Here is a 27,977-nt window from a genome sequence, read left to right as displayed (position 1 = left end):
AAAACCTTGTGGGGGATGAACAGGAGTGAGGGCTTGTAATTTAAAACATAGAAGGCTACCACTCACGACTTTTCTGCTGAAGTTTTTTGGTTATATTAAATGGCCACATTCTGAACTTGTGTGAAAAAAACCATCAAATGCGACGTTCAGTGCCAAACCGTTATTCCTACTACTTCTGTTTTGTTTAAAACCTTAAGGAACAACCATTTGAAATAGAAACACATCCTGGGAATTAAAAAAAAACAATAAAGCAAACCAGTCAAAATTTGGCAAGCCGACAACCCTTTTTTGCAGTATGAAACAAAATGGCTGCCGCCAGGCCTTTCGAGGCCCAGCTCTCGCTTGCAAACTGTTGCAGCGGCCGCTCTGCGGAGCAAGCAGTGAGAAGAAGTTCCTCACAGCGTCGAACAGCTAGTGCCGCTTTACAAAACGTACTGATGCAATTCCCTTGTTAAGACAGCTATGTTTCCAGCTTCTCCTGCACCGTGCAGTGCCTTTGTGAACTGAGCACGGGAGAGCTTCGTGCGTCACACAATGGTGCAAAACATAATTAGGATTCTGCCATTATACTCCAGCAGTTGCAACAGCGGCTGACTTTCTTCCCCGTCCCGTTCTCAAATCCTGTTCCAAAATGAATCCCAGGGTGAAACTTCTCTTCAGTTTTATAGAAGAAAATAATAATAATAATGATGATAATAAAAGCAAAGGAAATCGAGAGCCAAAAAAAAGAGAGCCCAGAACAAATCAAATGGCCAGTCACGCAATAAGCCCTCCTCCCCCCTCCAATTTTTTGTCAAGGGTAACAGGGCAGGTTTGGGGGGCTTTGCAGCGCAGCCCCCGCCCCCGGGCACACAGAGGTAGCAGGTTCAAAAGGTCTCTGTCCCAAGTCTCTATTGGTTTCCTTGCGCCATGAGGTAATAAAGCTATTGGACTGACTAGCATGGAGCCCTCCAGCAATCGAAGAGGAGAGCAAGTGAGAACGTCCGTGTGGGCTTGCGTTGCTCCTGGTTAGGTCTCTCGCACCATCCAAATTCTCACGGATGTCACGTTTGAATCCCTTCAGCTTTGGGGCTTTTACTTTTATTTCCGTCCACAATCCATGGCCATCTTCACATTCCTTCTCTGCATTGTGTTTTGGTATCTTTTCAGTCCCACCAAAGAACTCTCTTTCCGGGTCAAATTTCCTCATCCTTTTCGTGGCTGAAGATGCCGTCTTGAATTGTCATCTGTGTGTTGCTTTTCGATCTTTCCTACACTATATTCTTTACCATTAACCTTCCAATCCCCACCCTTCTCTGGTCCAGGACATCTTTTTGTGAGATTCTTTTCAACCCCTTTGTTCAGCATTCCTGACATTAAAAAAAAAATCCTTAATGTTTCCCTTCAGACCCTATGTCTGAATTGGCTTACTTCCCCCTTTCTCATTTTGGCTTCTGCACCAAACTGTATTCCTCACGCCTCCTATTTTCAGTACCTATCCTGTTTCTTGTCACCTGTTCTATATGGATTTCAATCCACCCCATCTCTCCTTCCCTCACTAGATTTTTTGCCTGCTTCCTCCGTTCGGCCTTTTTCACTCGGGTCATTCACTCTTCACGCAAACTATTTACACACTCATCCTATTTCTGGTGGGGAAAGTACCCTACCTAATTCTGGAATTAGTCCTCTGACCTACGCACTATGCTGGGGAAAAGCTTTATTTGCTTTCCTAGAACCGGTTACATTCCCTTTGCGTTGTAGTGGGCTGGAGGGGAGAATTGAAGATGGAACTTCCATTAAGTGATGTTTTTCCAAGATGCCTCTTTTGGGGCTGAAGGAAAAATGGAAGCACAAACTGTACTAATGCTTCAGAGCTTTTCTGCGTGATTAGCCCCCCCCCCCCCCCCACAATAAATGCACATCTGTTACTAAATCATGTGTACCATCAACATGTCTTTTTGCATTCTACTGGAAGGATGTCACATTGAGCATAATATATGATCCTTTGGAAAAATGCAGCTTTTTTTTTGATAAATATTATAGTGGTGTCCAAAACAACCTTTGGGGAAGAATCTTTTTCTTATCAGGTTATCTTCTAGGAAACCTACTCCCTGTCTTGGGACCCCTGCACTTATTCCTAGGCAAGGCAAAGGTCTCCAGCATGGTGCCCGTGCCTATCACTGTGCCTGCAGACATCTTTTCTGCCAACTGCTAGGTGTTTTTAGAAAGTGAGTTGCGTCATGTGGAGCTCCTGAGTAGCAGGGCCTTTTATGGACCACTGGAGATCCGTTCAGCAGGGCAGATTAAAAGAAAAACAACTTTGGAAGTAGTTTCCATCACAACGCGAGGATCTTCACCTGCATGACTTAACATAAGCTGCATGTATGCAAAAAAATACTTTTAAACAGCCCTTCTGTCTGAAATGTTGAAGGATTACTATCAGAGTTATGCATAACCTTGCTCCCTGATGTCCTGTGGTTGGCTCTGCCTCCTGTGGCAGCCATTTTGTGCTTCAACCCCCACAGAGTCAGAATTACAACAGTGCGCACAGACCGTTAGGGACCCCTGTTCTAAAGTATCCCCATTCAATTCACATTTGTTTGCTAGCCAAGGTTACAGGGCCTTCATGCTCCTCTGTGCGGATGGGGGGCCTAACCACATGATAATTGTCCCTAGGTCCTACCAAGTACAGGTATGCTGAGAGTTCTCGGATAAAAAATGTCTAACTATATGGAAGCCCAATCTGGATTGGAACCATCGCACATGAGGGGAGGGTTTACGCTGCCCCTCAAGATATTTTCCTAACTGTCTGGGGGAATGGCCTTTACCCTCCTGTGGAAACGTGTGTGAACTAATGGGCAAGATCTGAGAATCAGTGATCTATCTAGTATTGTCTATTATGTTGCAGTGGCCCTAGTCTCGGACAGGGCTTCCTTGCTCTGGCGAGATCTTTCCCCCTACCCTTAATTGACATGTCCTGAAGACTATCTCTGGGACATTTTATGTGTACAGCACATGCTATGGACACTGCCAACTTGATTTGTCCTGGCATACTGTGCTATTGTCACTGGACGGGCCTGCACCAGCGTCTGTGACTCTGGCTGATGGCACTTTGTTCGATCAGGCAGAAAAGCCCTTCGGGTGGTGGTACGCCAGAGAAAACGCAAGAAATAAACAATGCAAAAATGGTGAGAAACAGAAGCATGGCCAGACAGACAGTAAGGAAGGACTGCCACAGGACGAACTGAAATAAAGGGAGAAGGAGAAAAGGAAGCAATGGATAGATACCATCAAGCACTACAGCAAATGTAATGGGAAACAGAAGACATAGCTATGGTACAGCATGTGAGATTTGTGTTGAGCTTGGCTCTCTTCATTGCCTGCTGCTTCCCTAACTTGTTTTTCAGCTGTCAATCCTGCCCAGGAGACAAGAAATTTGTGCTTTTAAACATTCCCCCTTCACCCACTACCTTGATCTGCCATCTTCAAAACCCACTACCGCCGTTCCCTGATAAGGTACCATCTGTTCCTTCGCTTGACAGAGGAGCATTATCTTGGCCCTACGCAGCCTCCTTTTTGAAGACAATGTCTCTCAAGAAACGATCGCTTTCGGATTCAAAGTGTCCAACTTAAGAAGATGCCCTGGATAAACTAATCCCGTAGAAATGCATACTGGATTCTTCACCCTAGGTGGTAACATCAGCTTGGTTCCTCAAAATCTTTTGTCACGACTGAGGAAAAGCAGTATCTTCTGTGGGATAATGTCTTTTGATTCCCACCGCTGGAGGAGATCCTATCTTGTGTTTGGACAGAGTCCGTATGCTGTGATTGTTTTTCCTCGTTTTAAAATATACAGGCCGTAATTCATCTGGACACGAAAAGACCACAACTTGCCATCTTGGAATCATCCCATCATGGAGAGATGCCAACTCGAGCCTTACTAGGCAAGCAACTTTCACCATCCGATTGCTGAGTGACCCTGCTAGGTTGCCATCTTGAATTGCATCCCATAATACACAGCCAAATGCCACCTTGGGTCCTCTTAGACAGGCGTTCTCTATGAGACTGATCCAACAGATGATGACATCAAGTTGCAGGTATCACACTGGCTTGTCCCCCCCCCCCCCCAGCCCCTCCGAGTCGATACGCCATTTGGGATTTCCCTTCCCTCCCACCCTCCACCCACCGATGTGACTATATTGGGTCCCCTTCACCATTTCTAGAGTTGCATCTTGGTTACTAACAGGCGCCATTCAGGATTGTGGAAAGATTAACCATTCTGGGTCACGACGGTCACATCCTGAAGGAATCTTCCCCAAAGGATTGCTGCCACTGAAAATCCCAAGAGGTGCCATATTGGATTTCCCTCCCCAGCCCCTTTCTGATACTGTGATGCAGTTAATCTCTTGGCAGGGAGATTTTCCCTCCCCTGCCTAGTTTGGCATTGGCCTCTTCTCTGGAGCCAGAACGGACGAGACAGGTGAGGAGGGAGACACATGGCAGAAGAGGTTCAGTTGGAGGTGTCGGAGTGGACGCTGCCGGGACCTTCTGTTGGGGAGGTCACGGAGGAGGGGGTGGCTGCTTCTTGCCAGCCACCGTTGGCCTGGGGAGGAGAAAGATAAATGATTGGGGGAAATTCACAACACAATGAACATAGAAATAATTACCAATTAGAACATAAGAACATAAGAACTAGTCTGCTGGATCAGACCAGAGTCCATCTAGTCCAGCACTCTGCTACTCGCAGTGGCCCACCAGGTGCCTTTGGGAGCTCACATGCAGGAGGTGAAAGCAATGGCCTTCTGCTGCTGTTGCTGCTCCTGAGCACCTGGTCTGCTCAGGCATTTGCAATCTGAGATCAAGGAGGATCAAGATTGGTAGCCATAGATTGACTTCTCCTCCATAAATCTGTCCAAGCCCTTTTTAAAGCTATCCAGGTTAGTGGCCATCACCACCTCTTGTGGCAGCATATTCCAAACACCAATCACATGTCGCGTGAAGAAGTGTTTCCTTTTATTAGTCCTAATTCTTCCCCCCAGCATTTTCAATGAATGCCCCCTGGTTCTAGTATGGGGGGGGGGGGACCCAGAAAGATTGCCATCAAAGTGTCTCAATATGCTGTGTGGATAGGAAATTGGGAATTTTGAATGATCTCACCCATACACACCAAATTTCTGCGCCACAGCCACCATTCTCTGATATACCACCAGAAGTTTGAGTCGGGGGGGGGGGGGGTGTTTTTAAAAGATCAGCAAATTACTGGATTGCTATCACATAATAGCCCTGATATGGATAGCCCCAGATGAGCCTGTTCTTGTCAGAACTCAGCAGCTAAGCGAGGTCAGCCCTGGTTAAAATTTGGATGTGTGACGTCTAAGAACTACCAGGGTAGTGACGTAGGGGCGGGCAAGGGCAAACCACCTCTGAATATCTTTTGGCTTGAAAACTGTACAAGATCACCTAAGGCAGCCATGACTTGACAATGCATGCACACAGAGCATAATAATGTGAGGCAATCTATGGTGACAATTTGCTAGCATCTCAGAATTCCCAGCTTTTGATTCTAGCTCTTTTTATTGTAGAGATATAAAAGGAAAGGTGCTGGGGGCAGCGAGAGCTACCTGGTGGAAGGTCACTGTGGTAAAGCAGTCTAGGGCTCCACTGCTCTTATTTTCACAGATCAGTGCTCTTATCCACCATAAGGAATCCTAATTTTGACATTCAAAACTCCCTTATAACCAACGGAAGAAAGATAAGAGACATCTGCGCACCAAAGACACAGAAAACTTTCTGAAACTGGATTTTGAGGCAGGATAACACCAAGTTCTCTGAGCCGGAGGTAGCACCATAAAGGTTGACACAACCGATCTGTGCTTGTGAAAAAACAACCCACAGCTTTGCTGACTCTTTACTCCTGGGCCAAAATGGATGTGACACAGGGGCAAGGACGTAGATAAGGGAGGGGGGGTTTTCCCGGGTTCAACCCCCATTACATGTCCGAAGCTCTGCCCCCGTTAGTGGGTTTTTGTACTTTTTTAGTGTTTTTTCATTTTTTGGCCTGCAGGGGGCATAGTTTTTAGGCTAGCAGAACCAAAATTTCAGGGATTTTTTGGGAGACTCTCCTGATGATACCACCCAGGTTTGGTGAGGTTTGGTTCAGGGGGTCCAAAGTTATGGACTCCCAAACGGAGTGCCCCATCCCCCATTGTTTCCAATGGGAGTTAATAGAAGATGGGGGGCTACACCTTTGAAGGTCCAAAACTTTGGACCCCCTGAACCAAACTTCACCAAACCTGGGTGGTATTATCAGGAGAGTTTCCTAAAGATACCCTGAAAGTTTGGTGCTGTTAGCTTAACAATTGCACCCCTGACAGCAGGCACCCTCCCCCAATTTCCCCAGATTCTCCTTTTAAATCCACCCGCTTCGGCATAGATTTAAAGGGAGAATCTGAGGTCCCCAGTTTAAACATTGAAAGCGATGCTGTTTCAGGGTGGGGGATAATCCACCCCAAAACAGCATCACTTTCAATGTTGTTTTAACTGGGGACCCCAGATTCTCCCTTTAAGATTGATTTAAAATGAGAATCTGGGCTCCCTAGTTTAAAAACCATTGAAAGTGATGATGTTTGGGGGTAGATTCCAGCATCACAGCAGTCACCCATGGGGGGGCGGGGGGGAGCAAAACTCAGACTTTGCACCAGGCTCCATTTTCCCTAGCTACATCTCTGCCCGGAGGGGAGGGCAGAAGGGGCTGCCAGTTGGGGGTGGGGGGCAGGACGGGAAAGGGCAGGAGAGTCTGCCGTCTCCCTGGCCCAGGAGAGCTGCTTTTATAAGCACTGAGGCCGGGGGCAGGGCTTGGGTAGGTGTGGCCACACCCCCAGGGGCAGGTGGGGGAATGGCCCCACCCCTTGAGCCCACCCCATAAAAAATCTATACATACGTCATTGCACAGGGAGACCATGACAAGACATTCCAACAACTTCGTTCTTTTAAATCTAAGTAGCCTGGTAGAGATGCTAATGGATTTGATTTGGGAAACAAAACAGAGGAGCTCATTTTATTTTCCTCAGCATTATCAGAGGGAAGCACTTAATACTCCAATTTGTGTTGCCACTCTCCTAGTCAAATTGTGGCTGAAAGAAAGAGGGGGAAAGAGGAGATCACGGGTCTCCCGTGTGACATCTGTTTTGGTCCTCCTATAGACAGACTGCAGATCCTGTAATTAAGCTGTTCCCGGCCTGCTTCAGACACTTCAGTCTCGAGGCATTTGTATATAGCTGGACGTCATAAGCTAGGATCGTTCTTATGCCAATTTAAAAGGACTGCAGTAAAGCACAGAACGTAGAATTCAGCTTCCTGTTGCTCTCTACATTGTCTGTTTGTTTCTTTAATGGATGGTTGCTAGACTTCAAATATGTGAACCTATGCTTGTATGCAATGTATGCAAAAGGCTGCTGAAATCTCAAAAGCCGTAATGGCAGCTGGGTAACATTTGGAGAGGTTTTCACTCTCTTGCTTCTGTCCTGACTAACCCCAGCAGAATAAATGATGCAAAATAAGATCTGTTACGAGCCTTTGTTCGGCTCCTGGAATCCTGCCCTTCTTGGTGCAAAACTGCAATTGCTGAGGTCTAAAATCTTTTCCCCCTTTTTGCTATGGAGTACTCAGAATCTAAAATCTTTTTTCCCCCTTTTGCTATGGAATACACAGAGTCTTGGTTCTACCTTAGCCCTTTCCCTTTAAGCTCGTCTGCCTGTGATTTTAACAGGAGACATTCGAATATCCAATCATGCTCCCCCATCTGTAGTGGTATAGTTTGAGGACCTATTTTACCACACAGGCCAACTGCTAGACCACACTGGATCTCAGGACTGACCTTGAAAGGGGTCCTACAAGGACCAAACAATATGTTAGAGCAGACAAGTCCCTCGCATCCAAGCCTCTGTCGACTCCTCAAGAGGTAATCTACACGATACGCTCCTTCACTCACTTACACTTGCTTGCCTACGTTCCCACATATACAGAGCTGCTGCTGGTAACTGCTTCAAAACTCCAAATAAAAATGAAAAGTCCAAACAGACTTGGAATGGTGCCACAGAGGGAGGAAGGGCTCCTCCCCCCTGTAGTTTTCTTGTGCAAAAACCAGGCTGGGCAGGGGAATTATTTCCCCAATTTTGCTGCCCCATATGAGTAACTGGGCGCACAGAGCAGCAAAACTGGTGAAATACCCTCCCCTGCCCACCCACCCCCACCTCCGGTGCAGTTTTTTGGCCACACACCCCAGGGGCAGGTGGGGGCGTGGCCCCGCCCCCCAAAGCATGGGGTGGGGGAGTGCTGGGGCGGGGGAGGAAGGAACCTCCCACAGGGAGGTTCTGGGCCTATTTGCATTTTCCTTTTTCTGAAAACAAGAAGTTCCCTGCAACAACTGTGGGGTAACCTGGACAAACAAGTGAAGAAATGTATAATTTGCCTCTAATTCATAAGACCCCCTCACTCTCTTACCGTTTTTATTGTCAGGAGTCCTAGGTCGTTTCCCCACTTACCTGGGTGAGTGGTTGCTGCGCGCTACTCCCAGTGCACGTCATTTCTGACGTGCGCCCGGGCTTCCCCACGACGTCAAAAGACGCCGTTTCAAAAGGCGCCAGGATTGTGGCGCGCTAAGGGGGCGCGACAGCAGCAGCGTCAGGGCGGCTGCGTTGTCGCCGCCCCTGTAATGGGGAGTGCCGGGGGACCCCGCGCTACTTGGGGCGAGTACCGCACAGCAGCAGGTAAGTGGGGAAACGCTCCTAGATGTCAGCACCCCAGCCCTGACTTAGCACCCTCTGGGTGGATCTTGGCCCTAAGTTCTCCATCCTTCCAAGCAGCCCTGGCTCTTAATCCTTCACAGCAAGGTGGGCGACCTTTACCTCAGAGTTTTACCAGTTTACCTCAGTTTTACCTCAGAGTTTTACCAGTTCAGAATACAGAAGGGGGCTCACACAAAGGAATGTTCTCCAACTAAACCAAGTCCCCTCCCTGAATCCAAAGATACAACAGAACCAGTGGAGAAACCTTGGCTCGAATCCTCGACATCGAAGTTTCTATGTGAAAGGGAATCTTTTTGTGTGTTCGTTTGCTTTGGAACAAAGGTGCACTCCATTATGGGTAAGCCTCCCCTCAAGACCAAAAGCCCCTCAGAAGTCTATTATCTCAACGAGAGCAACCCCCTCAGTCACCCGACACGCACTCACCCTCATTTCTCGTGGGCTGTACATCTGGCTAGCGGCCATACTGTCCCCGTAGCCTCCTGGCCCCATGGAGTGACGCATGGATTCCACCTGGTTGTTCAAGGAAAACATGTGAAGAGTGGAGTAATGGCTGGCTGGGAAGCACTCAGAAAGAATGTGATCAAAAAGGCATCTTTATGTGGAGCAGGGGTTCCCCTAGAGACTGGTAATGTGGACTTCATTAAGAAAATGTGTGGAGAATTGTTAATCAATGTTCTGTGCTTCCTAGAAAACGACAGTCCTTATCAGAACACTGTTTGTTCTTCTAGTTAATTCACGAAGTCATATTTTTCTGCATACCTGTCCCTACCTACCGTGTTCCCCCGAAAATAAGACAGGGTGTTATATTAATTTTTGCACCAAAAGATGCATTAAGGCTTATTTTTGGGGTAGGGCTTATTTTAAGGGAAATACGGTACCTTCACAATTCATTAAGACTCAGCAGCCCTGTTGCTTCCCCGTCACATGAGATGCAAGCGGCATCCTCATTGGCAGGGAGCATCCTCTTGGATCACACCATCCTGATCTGCAACTACCGGTAGGGCTTATTTTTGGAGTAGGGCAGTGGTGGCGAACCTATGGCATGGGTGCCAGAGGTGGCACTCAGAGCCCTCTCTGTGGGCACACACAGAGCCCCCCCCCCCCCACACACACACACATCTAGGCTGGCCTGGGCCACTGGGCTCGATTATTAGCATTAAACCTAAGACCTAGTTTTGGGGAAGCAGTGTAGGTAACCCTGTTAAGTGCTGTTAAACCCCACTGATTTTCATGTGAAGAACTAAAGCGCAATCCTTTACCTGGGAGTAAGCTCGGTTGCTGTCAATGGGGCTTGCTTCTGAGTAAACCCTCCTAGGGTTGTGATTCACCCATTGGAAGAGTTGCACTGTTGCTTCAAAGCAAAGCCACCGACTACCACCAAGCTTACTCCGGAGTAACGCACGCCTCGGAGCCAACTGTTTTTCTAAACTTAAAACCTCAGTATTCAGGTTGAATTGCCGTGTTGGCACTTTGCAATAAATAAGTGAGTTTTGGGTTGCAATTTGGGCACTCGGTCTCCAAAAGGTTCGCCATCACTGGATCACACCATTCTGATCTGCAACTACCGGTAGGGCTTATTTTTGGAGTAGGGCTTATATTTTAAGCATTCTCCAAAAATCCTGAAAAATCATGATAGGGCTTATTTTCGGGGTACGTCTTATTTTCGGGGAAACACGGTAAGTAGAAATCAAGGTATCTGAAGGATCATCTTATCCCATATTATCCTGCCCGAGAATTACGATTATAGGCAGCAGAAGAAGAGTTTGGATTTATACCCCGTCTTTCTCTTCTGTAAGGAGCCCTAAGGGGCTTAAAAATGCTTCCCTTCTTCTCTCCACACAGGCACCTTGTGAGGCAGGTGGGGCTGAGAGAGTCCTGGACGGGCTGTGGCAAGCCCATGGAGGCCCTCCTGACTGTCCCATCAATCAAAGAAACTCGTTTGGTGGGTTCACAACAGAGGACCTTTTCAGTGGCAGCCCCTTGACTATGGAACGACCTTCCCAGAGAGATGCGGCTGGACACCCTCACTTCCAAACGGTAGGATACAAGTGAAGATGGTTTTATTTGACTAACGCAATCCCAAATTGTGACTGAAAATTTTAGTTTTGTATATTTTTATGTACTCTATTTTATGTATTTTTAGTTGTATGGTCAGCTTCCTTGAGCTCCGTAAGGAAGAAAGGCAGCTAATAAACGCAGTGGCGTAGGAGGTTAAGAGCTCGTGTATCTAATCTGGAGGAACCGGGTTTGATTCCCAGCTCTGCCGCCTGAGCTGTGGAGGCTTATCTGGGGAATTCAGGTTAGCCTGTACACTCCCACACACGCCAGCTGGGTGACCTTGGGCTAGTCACAGCTTCTCGGAGCTCTCTCAGCCCCACCTACCTCACAGGGTGTTTGTTGTGAGGGGGGAAGGGCAAGGAGATTGTAAGCCCCTTTGAGTCTCCTGCAGGAGAAAGGGGGGATATAAATCCAAACTCTTCTTCTTCTTCTTCTTCTTCTTCTTCTTCTTCTTCTAAATAAATAAAAGACACTACCTTGTCTGTGGCTTGCTTTTGTGACCCAGTCTACTATTCCATACAGCAATAAACTTGCACATTTCCAGCACACCAGCATGGTTTTTTAGTTAAAGTGGGAGGACTGAATTAATTTTGCAAATCAAAAATGAACATTCGTCGTTAGAAAGGCACACGTGTGCACGAACATTTTGCCTCACAAAGTGCAATTTACCGCCAGCAATTAAAATCAGTCCTGGGGGCTTCTGCCCGTCAAAGCTGGCTGGTGTTTCAAAATGTTGCTCTGGATCTTCATTATGTGAAGGAAGATCAGCTGTGGCAGCCATTTTGTGGGTTCCGAGAGGGTTCCGTGGCTGCGCCCGCAAAGTTGCGTCAGAATTCCCAAGATGCCCACAGGCTCAAAAGTTTTGGGGACCACTGGCCTACCCGGACTGGCAGTCGCTCCCCAGTGTCTCTGTCAGAGGTCTTTCGCATGCTTTCTTACCTGATCCTTTTAACTGGATATGCTGGGGACTGAACCGGGGACCGTCCGCTTGCAAACCAGACGTTCTACCCCTGAGCGAAAGTCCTTCCTTGGGGGCACCCCCTTTGACCCAGTCCCACAGGAACTGACCTAGCTCAGCAGGAAGGGGCGAACTGACCTGCGATGTAGGATAGGAGTCTCCATTCAGGCCTTGAAGGCCCATGAACATATCGCCGGAGTTGGAGAGATTGAAGGATCCGCCCGAGCCTGTCAGAAAACAGAGGAAGGGGGAGGAGGGAGGAAGACAACAACAGGGTGAATGGGGTGGAAGGTACAGCTTCCTCTAGCAAAGAAAAAGGTTAATACCGTTGCAAAGCTGACTAGGTGGGGGAGTGAGCCAAGAAGGTTTGTCTGCGGGAGGAACCCCTGGCTACTTCAAGCCCAACAAGGGGGCACAGGGTGCTAGAGTTAGGGTGTTTCTGCACCCAGCAGGGGGCACTGACTGTGGGGGACGGGGGGGGGGGTTGCTGGTAGTGGAGGGATCTCCCCAGGAACCTCAGCACCTGGCAAGAGAGGGGAGCTCCATGTTTTTCTCCAATTCCAGCAGGGACTCCTGCACCAACATGGGGTGTAGTGGAGTTTTTTTTGGGGGGGAGGGGAGTTACCCGCGGAGGAGGGGGTGTTGGGGGAGTCGCCCCCACTCTGTGCGGCGCTGACAGCCGTTTTCACGGCGTAAATATTGGCTTCCTCTTGGAACTTGCCGATGTTCTTCTTATAGCGGATGCGCTTGTTCCCGAACCAGTTTGAGACCTGGAAGGAGGGAGGCAGGGGAGGGAGGGAGAGATGAGAGGGAGGAAGTACCAAAATGGAGGGGCAGGAAGTGGGTGGGAATGAGGGAAAAGAGGGGCGGGGAGGAAGGGGAGGGGAGGAGGGGATTATGTATCGACAGGTCAGCCATACAAACAATCTTTTCCCCCACACCGCCAGCCCTCTGCCCCGAGTCGCTCCTAACGTCCCAGATAATCCCCACGGGGTGGTCTTGTACACCCTCAGGACTGCCCCCACGAACCCGCCCAGTACCTGCGAGACTGTGATGCCACATTTCTTGGCAAGCTCCTCCTTGGCCTCTTCGCTGGGATACGGGTTGCTCAGGTGCGAATAGAAGTACTCATTCAGCACCTCTGTGGCCTGTTTGCTGAAGTTGCGGCGCTTTCGCCTGCAAGGGAAAGGAAGATGCGGAGGGAAAGGAGGTGGGAGCAGCAGAGAAAGGGGAGGGGGGGTTGAGGCAGAGAGAAGATCCAGGTAAGGATGGGGGAGAGAAAGATTGAGAAGGGAAAGGAGACAAGATCGTAGAGACAAGGAAAGGGAATTAGAACGGGGCATCATGTCCCGAAAACGCGTGTGATACAACTAAGGTGACCAGATGGTCACCTTCGTGAACTGGACGGGCAGGCGGGCGGGCGGCGGGCGTGTCACATCGCGCAGCTTGCATGTCAAGCACGCAAAGCCGCAGGAGCGCTTACAGCCTTCTGGGGCGTCTCCCATTTCCCTCCAATGTCACAGGGCGGGAAACGGCTAGCGCCCAGAAGGTCGCGTCGCTCCTACAGCCGCTGGCGAGATGCTGCCGCGACTGCTCTTTGCACCCTTAGAAGGCAGTGCGACAGCCTTCCAAAACCCGGGACATTTGAAAAAACCCGCGGGACACGGGACAAGTTGTTTCATGGCGGGACTGTCCCGCCAAAAGCGGGACGTCTGGTCAGCCTAGATACAACCCTCCTTACAGCATACAAGCAGCCAATGTAGAAGTGCAGTATGTCAGGAGGGGGTGTGGCTCAGTGTTTGAGCAAGTGCGGCACATGCAGAAGGTCGCAAGTTCAATCCCCCCAATCTCTAGTTGATAAAATCTGACAGAACCAGGAAAAGCGGTAGTAGGTGATGAGAAAGGCCTCCAGCTGACACTCTGCTGAGTCTCTCAGGGCCTAGTCCGGTATTTTACCCTCTGTATTAAAACAACTCAAGTTTTTAGCCTTTATGACCACGAAGCACGTGGGCTATGCCTTCTGAAGTCTCAGAGGCCAGAGGGTGGGCTGGAGAGAAGTTTCAGCAATCTTTCCAGTTTCTTGCCCATTCCTGAGTAACCTCAGAATAAACTGTGCAAAACAGAAACTGTTGCAGAATAAATTGTGCAGAATAAAAGATTGCAGGATGTGTTCTTGATTTTCTTGATAACATTGGCCTTTTTCATATTAGCAGTAAACATTGTGGCATGCCATCTATTTTTTTTTTAATTTCACACATTTTTTCCTCTATCCGATTTTGGAAACATTTTTCCACCCTTGTCTTTTCTCTTGTCTTTTTCCCACCACAATGTCTTTTTAATCCATTTCACAGCCTGATGTTAGTCAGCGAGCAAAATTCTCCAAAAGGTGTTTACTTGTTTCGGAGTTCGATTTTATGGGCCCCCAAATTTCCCTCCATTGTTTCCAATGGAGGACAGATGAGGAATTCTCGTTTGGGGCCCATAAAATTGCACCCCATAAACCAATATTCACCATACCCGGGGGGTTCTTGTAAGGGGGTCAACTGCAGCTATGTTGCAAATTTGATGACTCTGCCTCAAAAAATTGCCCCTCCACAGCCCCACAAACCCTATTTCCCACAGGCTTTAACAGCCCTGAAAAGATGTCGATATTTGAAAAAAGCTGGGGGAAAGACTACATCAATGGGGAATTTGGTTTTTTCAGATTTTCCAAAAACTTTCAGGGCAATTAAATCCGAATCTAAAAAATACATAAGAAATTAGTGAACACCCGTACTGCTTATAGAGCACAGGCGAAAGAAAAGGGGGGGGGGTTGAGGATGGGGATTGTCCTGTGCTGTCACCTGCCACATCACAGGTGACCTCCAACCCACGCTAGGAATATTAAGAACTTAAGAACATAAGAACTAGCCTGCTGGATCAGACCAGAGTCCATCTAGTCCAGCCCTCTACTACTCGCAGTGGCCCACCAGGTGCCTTTGGGAGCTCACATGCAGACTGTGAAAGCAATGGCCTGCTGCTGCTGCTGCTCCCGAGCACCTGGTCTGCTAAGGCCTTTGCAATCTCAGATCAAGGAGGATCAAGATTGGTAGCCATAGATCGACTTCTCCTCCATAAATCTGTCCAAGCCCCTTTTAAAGCTATCCAGGTTAGTGGCCATCACCACCTCCATGCTGGCAGGGGCTGATGGGAATTGTAGTCCATGAATCTCTGGAATGCCATAGGTTTGCCACCAATGACCTATATGATCCTTGCCGAGGGCTAAGGCGTATGAACAGCAGGATATCTGCTGTGATAATGTCCAGGGGTGAGAGGAGCATGTGCCGCTAGGGTTGTCAATAGGCCTGGGAAAAAATGACCTACCCCTTTAATAGAGGTTTAATGGGATGTTATTTGCCAGGAGATGCTATTTCTCTCCCTGCCTTAAATCACCTGCTCACTTCCACCCATTCAACCTCTATGAAAGAAACGCGACATTTTTCTCCTGGCCAGTTGGGAACCCCGCACCATCCCGCAGGACATCACGGGGCCTGGCTGACCTGGCGTCAAGGAAGCGGGAGCGCAGGATCATGACGGCTTCACACGTGCTCTGCTTCAGCTGCATCTGGATGGAGCTGAATTTGCGGTGGATGATGCTGACCATGCGCTCGATCTCCTTGGGCGACACGGGGCGCGTGCGGCTCTGCTCCCGAAGCAGGTTCATCACATGCGTCGTGAACTCATTGCAGGCCTGAGGGGAAAGGAGAAGAAAGGATGAGACAGAAGATGAGTTACTGAAAATCAGACTCGCACACTCAAATAGGCCGATCAGAACTACGTATTCCCAGGCCCTGATGCACAGGGAAGTTACAGAAGTGGACACATCCATTCTCCTGGCAACTTAATGCACCCTGACCGGGATGGTCCAGGACGGTCCTATCTTGTCAGAGCTCAGAAACTGAGCAGGGTCAGTCCTTGGGTGGGAGAAATGCATTAAGGAAGTCCAGGTTTGCTAAGCAGAGGCAGGCAATGGCAAACCTCCTCTGAACACCTCTTCCCTCGAAAACCCTTGAAAAGAGGAAAAGAGGAAAAGAGGAGCAGCAGCGGCCTAGTGGTTAAGAGCAGGTGCACTCTAATCTGGAGGAACCGGGTTTGATTCCCCACTCTGCCGCCTGAGCTATGGAGGTTTATCTGGGGAATTCAGATTAGTCTGTGCCAGGGGTCTTCAAACTACGGCCCTCCAGATGTCCAATGACAGGGCTGATGGGAATTGTAGTGCATGAACATCTGGAGGGCCGTAGTTTGAAGACCCCTGGTCTGTGCACTCCAACACACACCAGCTGGGTGACCTTGGGCTAGTCACAGTTCTTCTGAGCTCTCTCAGCCCCACCTACCTCACAGGGTGTTTGTTGTGAGGGGGGAAGGGAAAGGAGTTTGTAAGCCCCTTTGAGTCTCCTTACAGGAGAGATTGGGGGATATAAATCCAAAACTACTACTCCTCCTCCTCCTCCTCCTTTCTATCCTCACAATAACCAAAAGCCTACGGAGGTACCTTAGGCTGAACCTGAGTGACTTGCTGAAGGCCACCTAGGCAGAGCGAGAATGTGAACCTGGATTTCTCAGATCACAGTCTGACAATTCAACCATCACAACACTACACTACACTACGCTGGCTCTCCTTCAGTGAAGTGGCATATCGCAAGGTTCTTCTTTCTTCCGCCTTATCCTTCACAACAACAACTCTGTGAAGCTCAAGTGTGACAGGCGAAATGTCACCTGTCAAGTTTCGACGGCAGAGTGGAGACTCAAATCCAGGGGTCTAAGACCATTAGGTAGTACTTTAGCCACTACGGCATGTTGTGTGTGTGTCTGTGTGAAGAAGTCTACGAATGGGATCTACGAGGTAAGACTATCAGTGCGAAGCAAGCTCTTAACAGTATTCATTTGGGTGGGCAAAACAATTGGCAGTGGAGACAACAGCTATCTTAAAATGATCCTCTGAAGATGCCAGCCACAGATGCAGGCGAAACGTCAGGAGAGAATGCTGCTAGAACACGGCCATACAGCCTGGAAACCACACAGCACCCAAGTGATTCCAGCCGTGAAAGCCTTCGACAATATATCTTAAAACAGCTATCTTATCGGGCTAGGATTATTGATCTTCTGTTAATTAATGATATTGTCATGTTATTGTGTACTAGTTATTGAAATCCATTGGAATTTAGCTATGTATATGTCATGATTGTTATTTTGTTGATACTGTTACATTAATGTGCCATGTTATTGATAATTTTTTGACGTTTGCTAGTATTGATATTGCTGATATTGATATTGTTACTTATACTATTGTTGTGCGCCGCCCTGAGCCCTTCGGGGGAGGGCAGGATATAAATTGAATAAACTGAACTAAACTAAAACTCTCCTAAAGTTCTCTGTTTGGCTTCTTGGCTTTCTTATGTTTAAAAGCATTGATCCCAAAAAGCTGTTTTTAATGCTCACAGCCATGACGCAATCTCTGAATGGAGGTATTATGACATGTTGCTTATTTTGGATTCCCTTACTGCTTTCATCAGGGGAGGATGTCAGAAATAGTTATAATCAGCTTGCTTGGCTTTATTAATTTTGGGTTGCTTGTGATCTTTTGTTGTATAGTTGCGGCTTTATGACATTTTATGTTCACATCTCAATCAGCTGCTTGGTTCTATAAATTCACAGCCACTTGTGATTTTGTTGCTGTTTTAAAATATTTTCTTTTTTTTTTTAATTATAGTTGAGATCTTGGAGAGTTCCGCAGGGCCTGTAAGACCGAGTTGTTCCACCGGGCTTTTGGGGAGCCCAGCCGCTGATGGTGCGCTCTGTCTCTTCCTTTTTAACATTCTGGGAGCTGTGACACCTAGATCTACCGTCCCCCTCTTTGGGAGGGTTTTATTGATAGTTTTAATACTGGACGCCAAGTGGTTTATGTGGAACGCTGTAATTTTATGTTTTAATGAAGTTATTTATATTGATTATTTGCTGCTATTGCCGTTTATGTAATATAATTTTGTTGTTTACTGCCCAGAGCCCTCAGGGATGGGGCGGTATATAAATATGATAATAAATAAATAAATAAATAAATAAATAAATAAATAAATAAATAAATAAATAAATAAATAAATAAATATTATTTAAATAATACTTGATGGACCATGAGACTTTTTACTCAGTGTACAGATATCTCTGTGAAGTTCCCAAGAAAATCAAAAAGGCAGGGAGAATTAACCCTTCTTGGTGATTGTCCAGCAACCTACTGCCCCTGTATGAGAACAAACCCCCACAAACAAATGAAGCTCTGCTAGGGCGAACCAGAGCATTGGACAAGGTCACTCTTGACGACTCTCCAGGGACTTAGATGGCCGTGGCTCTTGAGGGACTCGAGTGGAAGTCTTTTATATCACCCTCTGCCAGGTTCTTTAAACGGGAGATGCCAGGAATTGAACATGGGTCCTTCTGCATACCAAGGAGGTGCTCTACCTAGAGTAGCCAAACTCCAAGTGTAGTCTGAGGATCTCCTGGAATTACAATTGACCTCCAGGCTACAGAGATCAATTGCCCCGGAGAAAACACTTGCTCTAGAGGGTGGCTTCTATGGCAGTACACAGTGGAGGGATCCAAAAATTTTTGTAACAGGTTCCCATGGATTCAAACTGTGGCGTAGCGCCAATGGGGCTGGGCAGGGCACGACGGGGGCGTGGCCAGGCATTCCGGGGGCAGGGCATTCCTGGGCAGGGCTGTGGCAAGGACGCAGCCGCTGCGCCGGTCCTTGGGCGGGAAACGAATGCACGCAGGCGCAGGCTGCCACGCACGCCAGTGCACCTCCTGCTAGACTGCTTCAAGTTCTGCGCGCCACTGCTGAGAGGAGGGGCGTAACTAAGGCAAAAATCACGTGGCAAAATCACCAATTAGTAACCCCCTCTCGGCACACACAAATAATTAGTAACCTACTCTCGGGAACCTGTGAGAACCTGCTGGATCCCACCTCTGGCAGTACACCCTTCTGAGGTCTCATTCTTCCCTCCCTGGGCTTCATCACGAAATCTCCAGGAACTGCCCAAGCTGGAGTTGGCAACCCTAGCTTTATCCTCTTCCCCACACACACACATTTCCCCATGATGATGTACCACAGCTTTTAAAGTAATCTGTCAGAAATCTCTGACCTTTCTAGCCTTGGTAAGTCAGATCTGGAAACTAAGCAGGGCCAGACCTGGTTAATGTTTGGGTGGGAAACCACCAAGGCAGTTCAGGGTCGATACACAACAGCAGGCAAACCATCTCTGAATATCTCTTGCCTTGAAAACCTGATGGGGTTGCCATAAGTCAGCTGAGATTTGACAGCAAAATAACAAAATAAAACCAAAGGTTAACAATTAATGCAGCGACTATCCGCCATACATTTATTTGGCTTTTTTTTTAATTTAAAAGCGTTCCACTTGGCTTTTTGGGTCCATTTTTATTATTGAAAAGCATGGTATGGTTCCCCCCCCCTCACCTGTTCATACTTCTCCAGCTCCGAATGGTAGATCTGGCGGATCTGGGAGAGCTTGTTGCGATAGTCAGAGTGCTCGATGGAGTTATCCGGGGATACCCCTCCCGCAGCGGCGGCAGCGGCGGCTGCAGCTGCCGAGCCACCCCCCTTCTCGGGGCCAGCCACCCCCTCTGCAAGGAGCATATTGTCCAGGCGCATCAGCTGGGGGTCCACGGGTTCTTCCTCCTGGGAACTCCGGATGCTCAGTCCTAAGCACAAAGATAGGAAAGGGTTAACGGGTCAGGGGGGCCCCATCCCTCCATCCACGGCCACACAAGCACACACATTGCCCTCCACCTTCCCCGGTGGGCTTCCCCTCCCCTCCCCTCCTGGTGCCTCCTTCCTCTTTTGTTGCTTGGCAGGAGACTAGGTCACTGCTAGGTCGTCGCCATGACAACCGTGGGCCCAGAACCAATTTTTTGGCGCACCCAGAGATATTTGGGAGGGGGGAAGAGAGAAGGAGAGTGCAGACCCACTGAAAGCCAGGAAAGAAGAGCCAAATTAGTTCTATCCAGAGCAAATAAATAAATAAGGGGGGGGGGGAGTTGCAGCCCCAGGCTGCCTTCGGCCCTGAGATGGTCATTTTTTAAAATAAAGACAAAGAACTGTCCCAGCTCTTTCCCCTTTTCTCTTCTTTTAAAAAATTGTTTTTAAGAACAACTTGACCCACAGAAAGTTATTAGGTGACATTTTTCCTTACAGGTGACGAAGGGTGGGAGAAAGTTTCGCCTGCTACGCTAAAGGCAGAGGAATGACCCCATCAGAGTTCCCAACTAGTGTAAAAAGCATTGTATGCTAACTGTTCTAGTTATTGCTTTTATTTGTCTTTTATTTGTATTTATGGTATTTTTAAATGATGGAACTGGTTCCCTGTTGGGAGAAGGTGTAGGGCAGTGATGGCGAACCTTTGGCACTCCAGATGTTATGGCAGGGGCTGATGGGAATTGTAGTCCATAACATCTGGAGTGCCAAAGGTTCACCACCACGGGTTTAGGGTATAAATAAATTATTATCTTATTATATTAATTATATAAAATAATAATACGACGACGACTACTACTACTACTAATAATAGTAATAATAATAGCTGGGCGCCATCCCAAAAACACTAGGGCAGCACTTGAAACATCTTCAAATTGACAAAATTAACATCTGTCAAATTCAGAAGGCAGCCCTGCTGGGATCCGCACGAATACTACGCCGATACATTACAACTTCCTAGGCCTCTGGGTGAGGCTCGAATTGTAATGAAGGCCAACAACCAGCTAAAGATCTGGCAGCTGTGAAATCTACAATAATAGCAATGAAACGATGCAAAATAATGCTACAGGAATTGGATGTAGCGTTGCCGCTTCTGGGTTAAGAAATTGCTGGAGATTGGAGCGTGGGGAGGGATTGCCATGGGCTCTAACACCACAGAGTCCACCCTCCAAAGAAGCCATTTTCTCCAGGAGAGCTGGCCTCTGTCGTCTAGAGATCACTTGTAATCCTGGGAGATCTCCAGGCCCCACCTGAACGTTGGCAGCCCAGATTGGACTGGGTGGGGTTACAGGGGGCGGGCTGTAGGTGGGGGGTTACTAAGGGACATGAGTAACAGGGTTATAAAGATGGCTGCCAAGAGGCTAGGCCAGTGGTGGCGATCCTTTGGCACTCCAGATGTTATGGACTACAATTCCCATCAGCCCCTGCCAGCATGGCCAATTGGCCATGCTAGCAGGGGCTGATGGGAATTGTAGTCCATAACATCTGGAGTGCCAAAGGTTCGCCACCACTGGGCTAGGGTGAGGCTGTGGAGAAACCCAGCTTGGCCTGCTCCTGTGCCTTTAACTGAAGTTCAAGAGGAAGAAGCCAGTAGGTGAAACTTTCCTCCGCAGAGGCCTATTAGGTTTGATCAATTTTTAATGGCTTCAGTTGAAACTGTGGCGACATGCCCGGGCCTTCCCCCAAATTACAGGAAGCAAAGCCCGGCCTGAAAGGAACAATTTTCAGCTTTGTGGGTCTAAAAGTAAAAAACCAAAAACACAACCCACACAGGATGAAGAAGAAGAGTTTGGATTTATATCCCCCCCTTTCTCTCCTGCAGGAGACTCAAAGGGGCTGACAATCTCCTTGCCCTTCCCCACTCACAACAAACACCCTGTGAGGTAGGTGGGGCTGAGAGAGCTCCGAGAAGCTGTGACTAGCCCAAGATCACCCAGCTGGCGTATGTGGGAGTTCACAGGCTAATCTGAATTCCCTAGATAAGCCTCCACAGCTCAAGCAGCAGAGCTGGGAATAAAACCCGGTTCTTCCAGATTAGATACACGAGCTCTTAACCTCCTACGTCACTGCTGCTCCTACGCCACTACTGGATACCTTTTATGAGGACCAACCAAAGGACACATAATGGCAGGCGAGCTTTTGAGTTCACCTGAACTCTTCTTTAGTATGGATGCTGATTCTACAACCCCCCCCCCCCCCCCCCCCCCCCAAGTATTAAAATGGCTTTGGGACTGAAGAATCTTAGTACATGATGGGACCTGAAGCTACTCGTGAGCATGAAGCATGACAGAATACAGGGAGGGAGGTGGAAAGAGTCAATGCCCCCCCCCCCCCGACACACAGATTTTTAGAGCTGGAATAAGGCAGGTTGGATGCCTGAGGCCTAAAACCAACCAGCTCCCCAACGCCAACACCACATACACCCAGACTGAGGCCTAATTCAATCATGACACAGGTGGAAGAGGAGATATTCCCAATCCACCTTTGGGTCCTCAGATGTGACCTATGCAATACAAGCACGCATCTGTAGCCCTGACATAGATAAATCGGCCAGTTTGCCTGATCTTATCGGATCTTGGGAGCTAAGCAGGGTTGGCCCTGATTAGTACATGGATGGGAGACCACCAAGAAAGTCCAGAGTTTGCTATGCAGAGGCAGGTAGCAGAAAACCGCCTCTTGTCTTTACCATCATGTAGGCACAGCAAAACTGCTGCATACATTGCAGTATTGCACATGCAGCAGCACAGTTTAAACAAGTTATCAGATATACCAGTGGTGGCGAACCTATGGCATGGGTGCCAGAGGTGGCACTCAGAGCCCTCTCTGTGGGGGCAAACAGAGTGCCCCCCCCATCTAGGCTGGCCTGGGCTGCTGGGCTTGATTATTACCATTAAACCTAAAACTTAGTTTTGGGGAAGAAGTGTAGGTAACCCTGTTAAGCGCTGTTAAATCCCACTGATTTTAATGCAAAGAACTAAAGCGCGATCCTTTATCTGGGAGTAAGCTCGGTTGCTGGCAATGGGGCTTGCTTCTGAGTAAACCCTCCTAGGGTCGTGGTTCACCCGTTGGAAGAGTTGCATGGTTGCTTCAAAGCAAAGCCACCGACTACCACCAAGCTTACTCCTGAGTCATGCACGCCTCAGAGCCAACTGTTTTTCTAAACTAAAACCTCAGTATTCAGGTTAAATTGCCGTGTTGGCACTTTGCGATAAATAAGTGGGTTTTGGGTTGCAATTTAGGCACTCGGTCACAAAAACATTCGCCATCACTGAGATATACGCTATGCTGGACAGGTAAGGTTTTAGTTTTAACCCCCTCAGCCAGTAGCCCTTTTCAAGATGTATGATTTTGGCGCTCTGACGTCATGTATTGGGAGAGCGCGCAACATGCAACCCTCTTCAAATGTATGCATGAAATACTGTGTGAACAGGGCCACAGACACACACATGTTTTCCCGCTCTGCAAACGTGCAAATGCTTCCCCTCAAGAATATGGGTTTCTGATCGTGTTTACTGTAGCTGAAAAATACTCGTGTTGCCCTATTGACAAGTGAAGATTACTCCCGATACACAAACCGGGAATGCAAATGTGTCTGCTTTCCAGAATCTCTATTTTATTTTGCTAAATTTCTAAACTGCCCCTTCCCTTTCGGGCTTGGGGCAGTTCACAATACATAAACACAGCACAGGATGCAATAAAGTATAAAAACCACAATACATAGAACATTTGTAAACCTGTAAAACAATAGATTCAATTTAAAATCAATACTTCCCAAACAGCTAAGATGGCGGAAAATATCTTCTATTCAATGAGCTCAGATGAGATTTTTCCGATTGTGTACACTGAAGCTGGGAAATGCACACGTTGCTCTATCTTCACAAGAACCGAGAAGATTACTCCCAATATGCAAATGAGGAACACCAAAATCATAGGACCTGGTCAGTGATGGGATCCAAAAATTTTAGTAACAGGTTCCCATGGTGGTGGGATTCAAACTGTGGCGTAGCACCAATGGGGCTGGGCAGGGCATGACGGGCGTGGCTGAGCATTCCAGGGGCGGGGCTGTGGCAAGGACACAGCCTTTCGCGCCGGTCCTTGGGCGGGAAACGAATGCACGCAGGTGCAGGCTGCCACGCACGCCCGGTCACCTCCTGCTCGACTGCTTCAAGTTCTGCACGCTACTGCTGAGAGGAGGGGCGTAACTAAGGCAAAAATCATGTGGCAAAATCACCAATTAGTAACCCCCTCTCGGCACACACAAATAATTGGTAACCTACTCTCGGGAACCTGTGAGAACCTCCTGGATCCCACCTCTGGACCTGGTTTCAAATCAGGCCGTTAGCTTAACTTAACTCAGGGAGTTGTTGTAAGCATGGGTGGGAGAACCCTGTATGCTGTTAAGAACCCTGTAGGCTGTATGACTGTCCCATCAATCTAAGAAGCTCATTGGTTGGGTACGCAGAAAAGGGTCTTTTCAGTGGCAGCCCCACAGTTATGGAACAACATCGCCAGGGAGTTGAGCCTGGTCCTCTCACTTCAGGCCTTCAGGAGGCAACTGAAGATGGTTTTATTTAGGACCACAGGTTTACCAGCAGTCCTGAGTTGTGATTTTGAATTTTGGGTTTTAATGAATTCTGTTTTACGTTTTTTATCTACGCTGCGAGCCGCACTGAGCTCCATCAGGAAGAAAGGGGGGTGGCCATATCCTTCACCAGACAGGTTGAGGCCCGATGCCTCTTTATGCATGCCTCGCGAGGCGTGTGCCACCAGCCCACGATGGCAGAAGATTGTGCCTTCTCCTTGCTCGGGGGCTGGGGTAGCCCCAAGCAACCAGCCCGCTGGGACTTTTCTTGGAGGCCTTAATGGCTGATTAACACCCTGCCCTCGGACCAAATACGTTCACCTTCCACTCAGCTACCATTAAAGGTAAAGGCAAGCACCAGGCCGTCACTGATCCATAGAGTGAAGTCATATCAAAAAAGTTAATAGTCAGCTGCCACTGACGGCATGCAAAATCCACTATCAGATGGCCTTGGACCCTGCTATCCCAAAGTCTACGAAAGCCTATTTTCACCAAGAATTAAAGAGAAATGTCGTCCAAGTAGCATGAATTCTCCATTCTGCGTTCCTTGCCGTTGCAAATACAGAAATATTTACACTGGCAATGGAGCATCCATCGGAGAGTTTTCTCAGTATTTTTTTCTGTTCTGCTACAATTTTCCTTGGTTATTTCCCGCTGCAGAACCACTGGAGGGCACTGCCAATTCCAATAACGCTGTAATGGTGTAGAAATTACTGATTTTTTTTTAAAAGGCCCTCTAGTGGCACAATGAGGAAAATGGGGGTTCTGGGTGTGGGAAATGGTACGTACCTCTTTAGGAATCGTGGAAACTCTCTGGTTAAACCATAGAGTTTCTGGTGATTCCTAGAGAGCAGTGATGTCACTTTTAGGTTTTCCCTGGAAATGTCTCAATGCCATCGCAAGCTAGCAATTAAAAACAAAAAAAGAAAATTTTTTTTTTGCTTCTGCCAGCTGTCTGAGCGCCAGTGGGCAACAAGAGCGGCCCCTGCCGGGAACATGGGATCCCTAGCAAGTGTTATTGTTTCCACATTACAGATGAAGGGCCAAGAGGCTGGCCTGTATCTACCCAATGAGTTTGTGGATGAGCCATGATTTGAATTTATTTGCTCATTTTACAAAATCTACGAAAATTAATTCATGAGAGATATTCACAATCACAATGAGGAAAGTTCACAATGACATACTTAGGAACCACACAACCCTAACTCTCCCTACCGCCAACGAAAAGATAAACGCTATCAACAGTTGTGAGAGGCAGAAAGCACGATCCACGTTTCAATATTACCTCGCTCTCTTGTATACACAGAGCTGAGAGAGTCCAGGCTTTTGCCTGTATAAATCCTCCTTGATCTGAGATTGCAAATGCCTTAGCAGACCAGGTGCTCAGGAGCAGCAGCCGCAGAAGGCCATTGCTTTCACCTCCTGCACGTGAGCTCCCAAAGGCACCTGGTGGGCCACTGCAAGTAGCAGAGTGCTGGACTAGATGGACTCTGGTCTGATCCAGCAGGCTAGTTCTTATGTTCTTAATTGAACTTGGAAAGAAGTTCTCACTTAGTTGTGCTAAACACAACTACCGCACTGTGCTTTGATTGTTCACGTTCAATACATTTGATTACTCTTATTTCCATTAGACTGTGAATATGGGCTGCATTTCAAGTCACTCCAATCACAGATAAAAGCCAACCAATCACAGTATAGATCTGGCAAACAGATAAAAAGTTTAGAAATAAAGACCCTTATGATATTCTCAAGTCAAAAGGCTTCTGCTGACCCAGAGGAGGCCGAGATATTTAAATTAAGTTTCTATCCATTTTAACGTCCTCTTCCAAGGGAACTGACTGACTGAGGTAGAGTAGCTTATGTCCAATGTAAGAATACACAAATGTTTCAATTATTTCAGCTCTGGCTTTTTAAATGTTGAAATTTGTTTTCATTCCATCTATTTCGTTGGGTTCTTCTTACCTATCCAAAGGAGAAAGAATTAGTTGGGGAAAGTATTCAAGGAGAAAGAAATGTAAGATTTCATAAAAGCAACTGCTATAGAAAGAATTCCTGACAGGGACGGTCCAGGCTAGCCAGATCTCATCAGATCCTGGGAATTAAGCAGTATCAGTGTAACCCCTAAGTTAAGAATGGGATGTCCCAGAAAGGGGTGGAGTCTGAAAATAAGCAGAAGGCTGCAGAACTCATGAGGTTGGAGAAGGCAAAGCTACCAGGCTGGGACCTGGGTATATTATTATAAGCCCTTAACACCTTGTTTAAGGTAACTGCAATGTTGTTGGGAACTAGTGGGAAGGGAGCTTTATTTTTTTTTGAGAGAGAGAGAGAGAGAGAGATAAATAGATATAAATAGATAAATATAAATAGATATAAATATATATATATATATATATATAGAGAGAGAGAGAGAGATAAATAGAAATAGATATAAATAGATAAAAATAGATATAAATATAGATATATAGATATATAGATATATATATAGAGAGAGATATTGATATATATTTGCTATATTGTAAATGTTATTTGCTATTTTTTTGCTATATTGTAAATGTTAGAATTTATTGTTTCAGGGCTTTTTGTGTGTGAATGGTAAGAGTTCTTTTGGGGACCTTTCATCATCTGGAATCCACTACACCAAGTTCCTAGAGATTTCAGGAGCCATCCACTTGCAGGAAGAAATGGATTTGGCATGACAAGACTGTAAACAGGAGGACTTGAAATGCAACTTAACAGGACTGTGAAGTGTTAATGTTAAATGTCAATGTTTAATAAGTGTTATTTGTTAAGAAAAGTAAACCATTTTGTTTCAAATGTAGTTGTTGCAACTCCTTCCGAGTTCTGCCTCACAGAACCCACGGGGCGTTTCCCCACTCACAAGGATCCCCATTATGTCGCGCGCCCGGGCATCCCCACAACCCCTTTGTGCGGGGTCATCAAAAGGCGCCGTTTTCTCCAGCGCCAGGGATGCCGCGCGCTGAGGGGGCGCGACAGCGGCAGCGTCGGGGCGGCTTCGCTGTCGCTGCCCCTGTCGTGGAGAGTGCAGGGGGACCCCGCGCTACTTGAGGAGAGTAGTGCGGGGCTTAAGGTAAGTGGGGAAAGGCCCACAGTTAGAGGTTACATCAGCCTTGGTTAATACTTGGATGGGAGACCACCAAGGAAGTCCAGGATCGCTATGCAGATGCAGGCAATGGGAAACCACCTCTGAATGTCCCTTGCCTTGAAAATCCTAATGGATTGCAGTGAATCAGCTGCACCATCGAGACAAAGACGTTTCACAGAGGCTCCATTTACCATGGGATATGCAGTCCTATGTGACCATTACATATTTTGAGAAGTGGAAGTATACTCCCTGCCCTTTACTGAAACCCCATCTTCTTGCCAAGAGGAAGGCAAAGAACAACCAAGCCTGCATGTTGGCAGCAGTATGAGGTGCTGATTGGCTAGAGCCTAGGAGGTGATGAACTTCCCCTCTATCCTAATCAGAGCAGTTTTTCAACTCTTAATGGAAGGGTGAGTGGTGTTTCATTTAAAGCAGGTCCACAGATTCACTGTACAAAAGCTTATTCCGCTCGATAAGCTGCAAGCAAAGCTTAAAACACACACAGGTAAGTAGACAGCCTACCTGAAGAATGAGTAGAGGCACAAGGCAAACACGCAAATCAAAACTTGAATCACTAATAGGTTTTAGTACCAAAGGTGATTGGAAGGCAGAAAGAAGCTGGGCTCACCTCACAGAAGAGAAAAACTGGGGCGACTCCTTGTCACCTTGAGCATACTATTATCGAG

At 47.5% G+C, this 27,977-nt stretch overlaps 2 protein-coding genes across 2 annotated transcripts in view; both read right to left on the bottom strand.

The window, feature by feature from the left end:
• The window catches only part of LOC125428885 (zinc finger protein 271-like), a 1,035,007-nt gene that overhangs the window by 973,749 nt on the left and 33,281 nt on the right, over positions 1–27,977 (bottom strand). The gene's annotated exons all lie outside the window — the stretch shown is intronic.
• On the bottom strand, positions 70–27,466 carry PBX2 (PBX homeobox 2). The gene is made up of 9 exons (XM_048489478.1): positions 27,461–27,466; positions 25,119–25,129; positions 19,310–19,557; positions 15,342–15,532; positions 12,843–12,978; positions 12,428–12,572; positions 11,941–12,029; positions 9,210–9,296; positions 70–4,582 (listed from the first exon to the last, which is right to left on the bottom strand). Exons 3-9 carry the CDS (start codon positions 19,502–19,504, stop codon positions 4,490–4,492), a joined length of 936 nt encoding a protein of 311 aa, XP_048345435.1. The 5' UTR covers positions 19,505–19,557; positions 25,119–25,129; positions 27,461–27,466; the 3' UTR covers positions 70–4,489.

Source organism: Sphaerodactylus townsendi, linkage group LG03 (genome assembly GCF_021028975.2).
Source record: "Sphaerodactylus townsendi isolate TG3544 linkage group LG03, MPM_Stown_v2.3, whole genome shotgun sequence".
Classification (NCBI taxonomy): Eukaryota; Metazoa; Chordata; class Lepidosauria; order Squamata; family Sphaerodactylidae; genus Sphaerodactylus; species Sphaerodactylus townsendi.
This window is presented reverse-complemented; position numbering and strand designations above follow the sequence as displayed.

Excerpts from the sequence above, each read along its gene's own strand:
- PBX2 (XM_048489478.1), bottom strand. The coding sequence starts at position 19,504 with ATGCGCCTGGACAATATGCTCCTTGCAGAGGGGGTGGCTGGCCCCGAG. Across the intron at positions 15,533-19,309 it reads AGCTGGAGAAGTATGAACAG|GCCTGCAATGAGTTCACGAC; the intron begins GTGAGGGGGGGG and ends CTTTCCCCTCAG. Across the intron at positions 12,030-12,427 it reads CAACACCCCCTCCTCCGCGG|GCTCGGGCGGATCCTTCAAT; the intron begins GTAACTCCCCTC and ends GTTTTCTGACAG.